Source organism: Coffea arabica, chromosome 8e (genome assembly GCF_036785885.1).
Source record: "Coffea arabica cultivar ET-39 chromosome 8e, Coffea Arabica ET-39 HiFi, whole genome shotgun sequence".
Taxonomy (NCBI): domain Eukaryota; kingdom Viridiplantae; phylum Streptophyta; class Magnoliopsida; order Gentianales; family Rubiaceae; genus Coffea; species Coffea arabica.
The window spans coordinates 44,896,412-44,907,900 of record NC_092324.1 but is presented as its reverse complement, the minus strand read 5'-3'; the positions used below and the strand labels follow the sequence as shown (position 1 = coordinate 44,907,900).

The 11,489-nt window shown below is 35.5% G+C and overlaps 1 protein-coding gene across 1 annotated transcript; it reads right to left on the bottom strand.

Annotated features, from left to right (window-relative positions):
• Positions 1-567: 567 nt before the first annotated feature.
• On the bottom strand, positions 568-4,880 carry LOC113703283 (indole-3-pyruvate monooxygenase YUCCA6-like). The gene is made up of 4 exons (XM_027224593.2): positions 3,479-4,880; positions 2,305-2,553; positions 1,542-1,664; positions 568-1,402 (listed from the first exon to the last, which is right to left on the bottom strand). Exons 1-4 carry the CDS (start codon positions 4,169-4,171, stop codon positions 1,184-1,186), a joined length of 1,284 nt encoding a protein of 427 aa, XP_027080394.1. The 5' UTR covers positions 4,172-4,880; the 3' UTR covers positions 568-1,183.
• Between the last annotated feature and the right edge of the window lie 6,609 nt (positions 4,881-11,489).

The window sequence follows — 11,489 nt, the reverse complement described above, 5'->3', positions numbered from 1 at the left end:
TGATATTTTCATTCTCTTTCTATTTCAAAATTGCAGTGTTTCTGCCTCCAAAAGGAAAACAAAAATTGCAGTTTCTCTCAATTAAATAGTTCTTTACAGTTTTATTTTCTCAGTAGTTGGTTTAGCTTTTGCTTTCTACTCTGAAACCTGAAATGACAATATATAGTTGGTTCACCAAGTTGGCTGAGGCATGGATTGGGATGAAAGCCAAAGCCTAGATTGTTGATATGCATGTAGACCAATTTGCTTTCAATATGCCTTAAAATGCATGAATGGACTTAGAAGTCTTAATCAAATTACAAATAATTCACTATAAGGAGCAAGAAAGCCAAATACCTCGTGCCATATTAAACATTTGGCAGATTATTTTCTCATTGGTTCTTTTTTTTATTATTATTTGCTTTATTTGTGTGCATGGTCAGGAGCAGCCTGAACGAATTGAACGAGGCATATTCATTAATAGTTTTGGCAGAGTGGTCCTAAAAACAAGTTGGAAACAAATGATGATTTCAATCGAGAAATTGCAGAAGCCATAAAGATTACGAATGCTCTAGTGATTATCTGGAATTTGGGTACCAAATATTTCGCCATCATATTTAATTGCAATCCTCTATTTCTGAAAGTCACCATACACTTCCAAAATCCTACATGGACAGTCATCAACCTCACATGCCTAACTGTACATATGGAATACTAACAAAAAAAAAAAAAAAAAATCCCAGAAAACGAAAGGAAGAAATCCCATCCGAGTGTTAATAGTGTCAAATCCAAGCCGCAAGTAAACTTCTTCATCAAATGCATAACAATTTTAGTATTTCCTCACCCCCTACATTGTCATAATCAATTCCTACTAATTAGAGAATTTGGCCAATATACAAGGAAAGTATAGGTTGGTCTAGAGTGCTTAAGGTCCCCCCACAAAAACCACCAACTTTTTCGCTTTTCTGTCAATTTTGTTACCCAACCCAAGTTATGGTGCTGATGGATAAAGGGGTTTTGATGGTATACTACTTTTTTTTTTCTTTTTTTTTTTCTTTGTGTATTTTCAACCTTTTCTATAAGTGGAGGAGCAACTTCTTGAGGTACCAACTTTTCTGCAAATGGTACCACCAAAATTCTCCAATCAGCTAATTAACTCGTCAGTCAAAGCCTCTAATGTGTCCTAACACCAAACCAAAAAAGACTATGATTGCAATGAAGAAGGACGAGCAAAGTAGGAGAAATGTTTTGATTCTGCTTTCCAACACATTTCAATGTCATCTGCAATGCTCTTAGCGTCCATTGACGCACCAAGCAAGCCACGTTTGGTGAACCCCACGGCATATAGCCCACTTTCACCTTTCCAACCATTTGGAAACGGTCTTTTTGGTAGCCCATCCTTCACTGAGAACATCTCTTTTTCCTGGGATGGAGGCAATGAATAATATAATAAGATCCCATTTCTAACTTTAAAAAAAAAAAAAAAAAAATCTATTACTTTGAACTTGCAAGAGCATCCTTAAGAATCAAGAAACAAAGTTAAAAGCAAGAGGGAAAAGTACCTTTAGCCAAGAAGGCACATTGCTTTTGTAACCAGTTGCTAGGATGATTGCATCGAATTTCTCTGTTTTTCCATTCACAAATTCTGCTGAAAGTGGCCTCAGTCTTTGAATGCCAGGACTTACCTACAACAGTAGCAATAAATTTAGCAACTTCAAATAGGTGAAGTGATATCATGACTTTCTTAATTTGGCCAACTAAAACATGTTGATGGAAACATATTGTTCATAATTGCTAACATTTTAAAGCGCATATATGCGCCGAAAATAGAAAGGCTGACAATTCTGTCAGTCATAATCATTCTTACTTTTGTTCTTGACACGTTGTTAACTGTAATCTTACTGTAAAAGAAAATTCTACAACATTTAACAGCTTGCCTCTGATTTGGGCATCATTCTTTTCGACACGAGCTATTGCTTTTTCAAAAGTAAAATGGGCAGGGAATGTCACAGTCATTTTGAGCAAAATTTGCCAAATTGACAGCCTACGATCACAAGAAAGAAAAAGGGGGTTGCTGGCCCGCGTTGGTAACAATTTGTTTTGCTTGAACAAAATTGGAGAATTTTGTTTTGCTACGAATTCGCCTCATATTGCAATCGTTGATTGCTAAAACAAAGTTTGTTTATGGGATCCATTCCATTCGATTCCCACAAATAAAAAGCGAGATGCAACGATTTTGCAATTAAAGTGGAAAAACAAAAGGGCAAAATAAAAAAGGTAGGTAGGATTTTTTTTTCTCTTTTTGTTGATCATATTGACAAGTACCTTGATGTCTCCAGCCTTGATCTTGGCCAGTGTCCCAACATCCAGCACCGGTGTCTTTCCGGACAAATTCTTTAGCTGAAGCGGCCCCATTTGCGGGCGATGAAGGCCATATCTTGCGGTGTCCCCGAGCAGGAGCCTCGACACAATCAACAAGAAACCATCCACAAGACGCATGGGCAGCCACTTGAGCAACCACATGGACAGCCCGAAAGTTGATTTTCCTAGCATCTCCCTTGGTAAGACGTGCACCTAATAACATGACCATCAGCATAATCATCATCGTTAGCAGATCGAAAACTAAACAAAACCGAAAAAGTTTAGTATAGTTTTCCCTCTCCCACACATGAAAAAAGGTTGCCAAAAATATTTGGTGGTGTGTGTGTGTGCGCGGGGGGGGGGGGGGGGGGAGAAGGGGGCTATAACAAATGGGGACCCTAAAAGATGAATTGGCCAGTACAAATTAGCCATGACATTCTTGAAGGGATGGTTTGTGGCTGGTTTCAGGGTGGGTGCTGATCATTACTGGACACCATATCCTAGCAAAAGGGATACCCTTTCCAGAGCCCAACAAATTATTAAGACTCAATTACTTAAATTGATCGAATATCCAATCTTCAGTTTCTGACCAATGTTCCGCATGCTTTACGATTCCAAGAAAGTGACTCATCAGGGATTTTCTGTTTACATACAAGAATCCCAAAGAACTTACTTAGTTCTATGCAGATTCTATGAGTTGATACAGTTGGAATTTGATTGGACTCACAACTAAAAACAGTTGGAGGAAACACCCCTAAAAAAGGAGAACGAACTAGGGTTGCATATTATTGTTCACCTAATTTAACAAAAAGAAAATATTTGGGTTGAAATGAATCTGTTTATTCAGATTGGTAATTGAGAATTTCCTAGTGTAAATGCATAATAATATTTCAATTAAAAAATCCCAGGAAATCTCAGCTAGTTTTTTACTTTTTCTTTGTCAAAAACAGGCGGAAAGTTGAAAATGAAAAACTTTTGCTTATTAAAATGGAGATTCAATTCAAAAGCTTGAAGAGACCAAAAAGCATTAAAAAAAAAGTTGTAATGGATTTGCTTTACTTGGGAGGAACAAAAAATCAAAAGGAAAACAAAAAGAGAGGTAGAAGAATGGCTCATAAAAATCGAGTAGTGTTCTTACTGTATCTCTGACTACAAGTGTTGGACTAGCATTATGATTGCAGAGATCCAAACAAACCTCCATTCCTGAATTTCCACAGCCAACAACCAAAACCCTTTTCCCTCCGAAATCACCTCCCTTTTTATACAAACTTGTGTGCAATATATCCCCTCCGAAGTCCTTCATCCCTTCAATATCTGGCACTACAGGTTCGGCATTTTCTCCGGTGGCCACTATCAACCCCGGGCAAACGTACTCAGTCTCCTCTTTCTTCAATCCCACCGTCCTTACCCGCCATAGCCCGAGAACTTGATCATACTCAGCACTCACTACAGATTGATTGAAACTCGGATTAATGTCAAACTTTCTTGCATAAGCTTCCAGGTACTGAATAAACTGCTGTTTAGTTGGATAAGTTGGGAAGCCCTCTGGAAAAGGCATCAAGGGAAGCTCGCAAAATTGCTTTGGTAGGTGAAGTCTAAGGCGATCATAAGTCTTGAGCTGCCACAAAGAAGCTATGCAATGAGATCTCTCTAAAACAACACTTCGGACACCTTTTACTTTCAGGCAAGCTGCTGCTGCTAGTCCTGATGGTCCGGCACCGACGATGATCGGTCCAGAAACACAAACACACCTGGAAGATTTCATCATCATCTTTTCATTCGGGTTGCGATCGTGTAGCCTTTTTCCTTCAATTTCCCTCAAGTAGTCCATGAAGAATCTTAACAAGTACTACACTGGCCACCAGTGGAGGAAAAACTTCGTTGTTACCAAATTAAAACTGATAAAAAGGATAAGAGAAAGAAACCAACAACTAGAACAATAACGGTAGAGCTTGCTTCCTTTATCCTCGTACTTGAGATATGACCCAAGATAAGATGAGACAAAGCAAAGATTTAGGGAGATCCATTTGGTAAAAGAAAACGTGGGATTTGTGGAGCGAGGGGAGGGGAGGGTATGAAGTGATGCTTTCTATGGGAGCATAGAAAAGCAAACACTTCTCTCCTTTCTCCTTGAGAAAAATTTGGTTGTTGTTTCGATGATCAAAAAAAATAAAAATTTGGAGTTTGGAGTTATAGGGGACAACTGTATTCTATCCAGACTAGGAGTTGAGGATTTTTGAGAATATTGGGAAGTCCTTGAGAGGTGGAATGGATCAAGAAGAGTAATTCTTATCCACTTGTGAGACTGAATGAATTCTTCTAAATCTAAGTGTAGCAATAACCGGAGGGTGGAGCGAAGGGTGCGGGGCTAAATCAGCATTCATTCAACTGAAAGAGAAAGACTGAAAGGAAAAGAGGTGGTAGAGTAATCGTATATATGGTTTATATGTTGTCTAAGGCTAAACATTCCTTCTGTTCATGGGGGGCAACTGAATTGAATGGAGTTCAATTGAATTCAATCTCTATATAATCAGGGGAGAGGGGGGAAGGTCGATAGATAACAGCAAGTAATGGAAGTGGGGCATATATATTAAGTGTTGTGTGTGTTTTTGTGTGTGCGTCTCAATTTATACATTTTTGTGGCATAAACAAAAACAAATTAAAGTTTTATTCCTTCAATATTTATTTATTTATAATTAACGTCACTATGGCTGCCATGGGAGAGACCTTGAGGTGATCATTGGGTATATTTGATAAATGCTAAAATAAGCAAACCTCTTTAGGCTTTAGCATAATCTTAAATTAATTAATCAGGATTAGAATTAGTTATTAAGTTAAATAGGTGCTTTCTTCTCACGACTTTGATTAAGCTATGTGATTTACGGTGTGATTTTCATTTGTCAAAGAAGGTACTTACGATTGGCAGTGCATTTGGATTGGACTCTGGCTCAAACCTATAAGTAAGTATTGAAATGAAGCTCAACTCCACTTAGGATCATCATGAACCTTAACCAAAAAGGAGTGTAGGTGTGAGTTTAATAATATTTATGTATGAGAACATGTTTTGTAGACTTTTATTGCTCTTGAAAAAGTAGGATTGGAAATATGGAGACTTAGTTTTGATCGAGAGATATGGAGAGAAAAGAAGAGAATTGGAGAAATTTGGTAGTGTAAGTTTTACCGGCGAGAAAAGAAAGGAAATGAGGGAATCAAATAGTATACAAAGCTCTCTTTCTAAATAAAAAGTCATTGAATTTTGTGAAATTTGTATGATATTAACTTCTACCAAATAATAATAATAATATTGAATGCATTTAAAACGATCTTGTTCTTTCTAAACTGACCAAGCCTTTCCAAATGATCCAAGAAACCTATCATATTTGTCTGCCTCACTGCTTACGTATTTCTGCTCTTCTTTCCTTCTATCCCAATCTAGACTTAATATGTACGTGTACATAGTTGATGTATGTATTTTGCATTGTCTTTATCCTTTAAACATGAAAATCGTCTTATTGTCATTTGCTGCATCCGACATGACCTACCTTTCGTACTTCCACAAACACAATCCTGAAAAAAAACAAACGAATAAAGAAATTTATCTTATAGTGTTATTATTCTTTCCCGTCCCCATTTGAATTCGTTCACCTGCATATTTTAGTGACATCGATCCCAGACCTCAAAAATGAAAACTATCTCAATTATCATTTGATGCATCCAATACAATCTCATTGTTTTTCAAGCCTAGATTTTAATCAAATAAAGGAAATGAAGACTTGTGTTCTTTCTTCTTATTTGCTTCCCCTGTTATTCAAAACAAGGCCTTGAATGTACTATATATATAGATACACACACATCTAATTAAGGTATGTAATTCTGTCGTTAAAGGAAATTGTACTTTTCTATTCAATTTTTTTTTTGTGCTTCGAAAAAGGAAGAAGATGTACTACATAGCAGGAAATTCCATCTCTCTTCAGGTTAGAGGAAGAGTTTTGAATGTAATAAGAGTTGGAATTAATCCAAGAGTAGCTTTTGCTCTACTTCTCACAAATTTTGCTTTTTCTTAAAAAACTTTCAACAGTAAAAAAAAAAAAAAGAAAAGCGAAAACAAAAAGTTGGTCCCATCAAAGAAGGGTAGTTTCAAAGAATTAAGTTTCCTTGTACAAGGTGTAAAAAGCACATACCTTGCGCCCCTGTATGACAGCAACATATGGTTTGACAGCAGAGGTGGTACGTATTGAATGAGATGCGAGTATTTAATTTCTATGTAATGGCTTAGACGATGATGCCACGATCCAATTAAGATGTTTAACTTAGATTTGGACAAAAAGAGAAGATTATGATGAGTCAATAGCAAATTTATGTGGCGACTATATGATGCAAGACCTCAAAGCTAATTAGTTAGATGGATCAGAATTCTTTGAGATGAGTCATTAACATATTAGAGAAAGAAAAGCTTTTCTATCAGCCAAATTCTTTTCATTAATTATCCACATTGAAACATAAAAGGAAAAAAAAAATGGTTGAGTGGTTAACTTTCTTTGGTTTTGATAGACATTGAAGTACCACAAATTTGAGGTTTTTTGAAATCTTGGGGGGGTATTTCAAAAGATGGAACTTAACGGTTCTTGCAGTCAACTACTGAGTAATGAAGACACTCTTGATGACAATTTTGGTTTCCAAAGGGGAAAAAATGTAGTGAGTGTCAAACGTTTAATTATGGTTTCTGAAAAACAGAACAATAAAAGGCACATGGCTATGACGGTTTGACAATTTAGCTTTATGTCGTGAGATATGGTCAGTAAATCCCGTAATGCATGATATGTTATCACCACCAGATGATTTGTCTTCTGGACAACGTATTAGGTCATCACTACCATTAGAACATAAAAATCGTGTTTCCATATTCGTATAAGACAATCAATTTTGTGGCTGTCCAACTATATACAACCCAACCATGCACCACAAAGCTTCTCATCTGGGGCAAGTGTATTCTTTAACAAAAGTTTTCCAGGATAGATATGTAAATATTCAAGTGCTTGTTGTTAAACCAAATAAGTACAAACAAGTTGTATTAAGCGGCGGATAGTTAAATGATTTACCTCCAGCCATTGTTGTTGAGCAGAGATTAAATCCTTACAGCTCATTGTCTTCTTGCCTTCTTCTTCTCTATATTAATTATTAACAAAGAAACTATGTAGATGCGTAGAAGAAGAGAAAAAGTAGAAGAAGAATTTAGAATAACGGTTTTCTAGTTTATGCCTAATCAGATTGTGTTAAATTGATGGAATACCACGAGCTATTTATAAATTAGGATTGGAACCCTTACTGGCAAATACCAAAATCTCTAGGGTTTCCTTCCATCAAGGAAGTCTCGCTGTAATTCATAACTGAAAATAACTGATTAATTGATTGATTTGATTGATTAACAGAGTATAAGATATTAATTAACAGAAGATATCAATCAATCATTAACAAATGGGAGATACTAATTAATTATTGACAAAATGTCAATCAATTAATCGGGATATTAATTATTGACAAAATATTAATTAATCAAAATATCAATCACCAATCATTATCTAATAGAAAATACTAATTAATTATTAACAAAATATCAATCACTTTAAAATCAATCATGTAGATCATAATTGCCTCTAAAAAAGGCAAGTTTTACACTTGTCACCTTAGAGAGAAAGAAAGATACTGATAATTAAGTTGTCTTTTGCATGGTGCAATTAAGTTCTATGAAGACCCCAAACGTATTATAAGCAAGTAGCAGGTCCGGGGTGAATCTAGGCTGTTTATGTTCTCATTTGTTTGTCACTTCGAAGACTTTCTTATAGCCGAGGATGCCCTGATTTAGTACCTAAGTTTGAGATTTCAAAATTTGAAGTCTCGAATTCTAGTTCCCTTTTATCCTCCTCGTTTCTTAAATCTCAATCCTTTCTTGTTAGAAAAAAAAAAATTTAAAAAAACTTTCTTATATTAGTTTTAGGTATCTAATTGCACACAAACTACGTGCTTTCAAAAGTGAAAACCATAAATAAGCATATGAAAAATAAGCATTGTTTATCTTGAGTTCTAAAGTGGTCTAGACCATGTAGTAAGCTTGCTATTTGCCCCCAAGATGCTATGACTCCCATGCAATTTTTGTTATAGGAAATGATTTATTTGTTTCAACACGAATTTAGATTCATTTTTGAAAGGTGAGCTATAAATAGTACATCCGGGCTATGAATGAAATTACAAAGACCAGATTTGGTCCAAACTAGAAAATCTGAAAATGCTGAATGTGATTTCTAATTAATTGCAGCCAATGCCCTTTAACCGTATTTGAAACAGCAAGAGACTCTGCTTCCATTGTTCCTCGTTCATCTGTACGCAAAACCTATTGTTCTTCCATTATGATGATCTTGCAAACTCATGCAGGGGAAAGATCATTCGGCTTTGGGCATACCATTAATGAGTTCTTTTTTTTTTTTTTTTGGCTATTTACCATTCAAAAGAATGAATGCATATAGTTTGACACTTTGAAAGTCGAATTTCATTGATTGCTAACTCTCAAAAAAAAAAAAAAAAATTCCCCCGCTAGCTACATTTCCTATAAGAGCCTCAAATTCGATTTAAGTATATATGGGGTGAAGCTAGAAAGACAAACATAGACTTTCGAAAATTAAAAAATGAGATTGGGCCATCAAGAGCCAAGAGAGTATGATAATCAGTTCATCACCAGTTTCATTACTGCAGAACAGGGAACTTGTCCACGGTATACACACAATCCTATTTCTGGCAAAACAAGGAATCCATACACATTAAACCCCTGCTAATCTTTAATTAATGTTATAAACGACCAAGCTCTATATTTAAAATTAAGTTTGATTTAACGTTGGATTAATATTTCATATGACATGCATTTAAATCCGCCAGTGTTAAAAAAAAATTAAATTTACACTGCTAGTGTGCTGAAACTTAAAATCTTTGGTATTCTGATCCTAATTTTAATAAGATACGTATCAGAGATTCTTCAGTGTGCAAACCATGAGCTATAAATTGCTACCTGCAGCATGGCTGGTCAAAGAATCGTACTTGCATTTATTATACCAGACTTGTCGGTTCTATACAATCTTGTTTCTAATTTTAGGAAATCCAACCCTTGTATTAATTGTTTGGAAATGTAGTTAAATCACAAAAGTGACACAAATCGAATGATTTTGGCCGCGTTTTTGGATGGTAAATTATGTGTATTAACAAGTCCACAGTTAAAATCAGAGCAGTTATTTTATCAAGTTGGAAACACAAATTTTGCAGATTAAGGAGAGTTTATGGATAGTTTAAGCAAAAGGCTCTTGATACCATGTTAAAAGCAATATTTGGGAGAGAAAAGTTTATTGAATCCATAATTTATACAACAATATAGTGCATGCCTATATATATAGGCATACAGAATGAATCCAGACTAATATTATACAAGGTAAGTCCCTAATTATGATTCTAATTGATGCTAATTAATACAAGATAATATCCTAATTTGTGATCCTAACTGATGCTAATATTATTTACATTAACAAAGCTAAAACTGGACAGCATTCTCTCTCCTTTTTGATTTATTTTTCTTTTCTTTGTTTTCTTGAATTTCTGGGAATTTTTGTATAACTCCATCTTTAGCTTGGTGATGCATGCGACTTTCTTTTGGCCCATAACTGTTTTTTTTTTTTCCATGTTCGACTCAGTGTTTCTGAAATTAATGAATTTCTTCCGGCCTATAAACAGATAAATTACGTGCAAATCTTGCCTTTCTCCACAAACAACATCTGAAGAAGGGGATATTTAAGATGATCAACTAAGCTAATTGATCATCTGGCAAAATTTTCGTTACGCCTAATATTCAATTCTATGAAAGGAGTTTTCTGGTGGACGATTCCTAAATCCTTCCTTCGGCATTCTGAGGATGAACACGGGGAATAACGAGGATCATAACTCTTCTTATTTGTCAATCTCTGGAGGCATTGCACAAATGCCAGCTACCATAATTAATTCACTGTTGCCACCAGATATGGAATACAGGGATATTGCTTGCTCATGAAATTATGTATTTTGAACACAAATCTGAGTGAACGTTGCGTCGATTTATGCCATCTTTTTTTTCTTTTTATATATAGAAATCATCATTTGATTTATAAGATCTGCACTGGTAGTAAAACATACATCATCGAACATATAGCACGAAGAGGTAAGTCCAGGCTCGTGGGATTTGACTTTAGAAATTGTAACTTCAAATTCTTCATGGCCAAGATTGTAATTGTATCACCAAAAACAGTAAAGTTTAATAAATTCCGTATCGTATTTGAGTTTGATTTCGTTGTCATTGTAGTTGAATTCAAACAAGTTTTTATCAGCTGAACTCAAAATGAACTCAAACTCTTTAATAGCCAAAGAAAAGGTAATACTACAAAACTTCGAAATGCTACACCTCATTTCAGTCTACCGCACCAATAATCAATGATAAGATGATGCATCGTGATCAGAAAATGCGGAAACAATGAGAAAACATGTCAAAAGAAAAATAAACTGTGTTCAGCATTACCGCTTATGATAGGGAGAAACGCTTCAAAAAAGTCCACTAAAGAGTCCAATATATAAGTCAAGAACCCAACTCTAACCCAAAAACTTAAACCATTAGATTTCGACCCCTTACTTATATATTAACCGCTCTTTCTCTCCCTCTCTCTATCTCTCTCTCGGATCAACGTGGAACATAATTCTTTACTCATAAACCTAACAAATCTCCTCCTTCATGAGTAACCCCTTACATTAAATTCAAATTTACAAGTCCTTCTTCAAGTCTACTTTAATATTCAATGTAAGCTCACCTTATCACCTAAGGTTACATCTTCTCCCAATCATAGATCCACTCTTCGTCAACATCCAAACTGCATTCTGGACTCCTGCCAACCCTTTGGTTCCTTGGTCTAAATCCAACTGGACCCCCTACCAAACCCATAACATACCTGATCCAACACTAGTCAAACTCCTTAGCACTTTGGCACTTCGGTCCACCATCAAGAAGAGAATTTTCACCGATTCAACTCTGAGAAGAATCTACTTACTCATAAGTAACCCAGTCTCGCAACTTGAAACTCTAATACCAA

Excerpts from the sequence above, each read along its gene's own strand:
- LOC113703283 (XM_027224593.2), bottom strand. The coding sequence starts at position 4,171 with ATGGACTACTTGAGGGAAATTGAAGGAAAAAGGCTACACGATCGCAAC. Across the intron at positions 1,665-2,304 it reads TCAAGGCTGGAGACATCAAG|GTAAGTCCTGGCATTCAAAG; the intron begins GTACTTGTCAAT and ends CTACTGTTGTAG. Across the intron at positions 1,403-1,541 it reads ATGTGCCTTCTTGGCTAAAG|GAAAAAGAGATGTTCTCAGT; the intron begins GTACTTTTCCCT and ends CCTCCATCCCAG.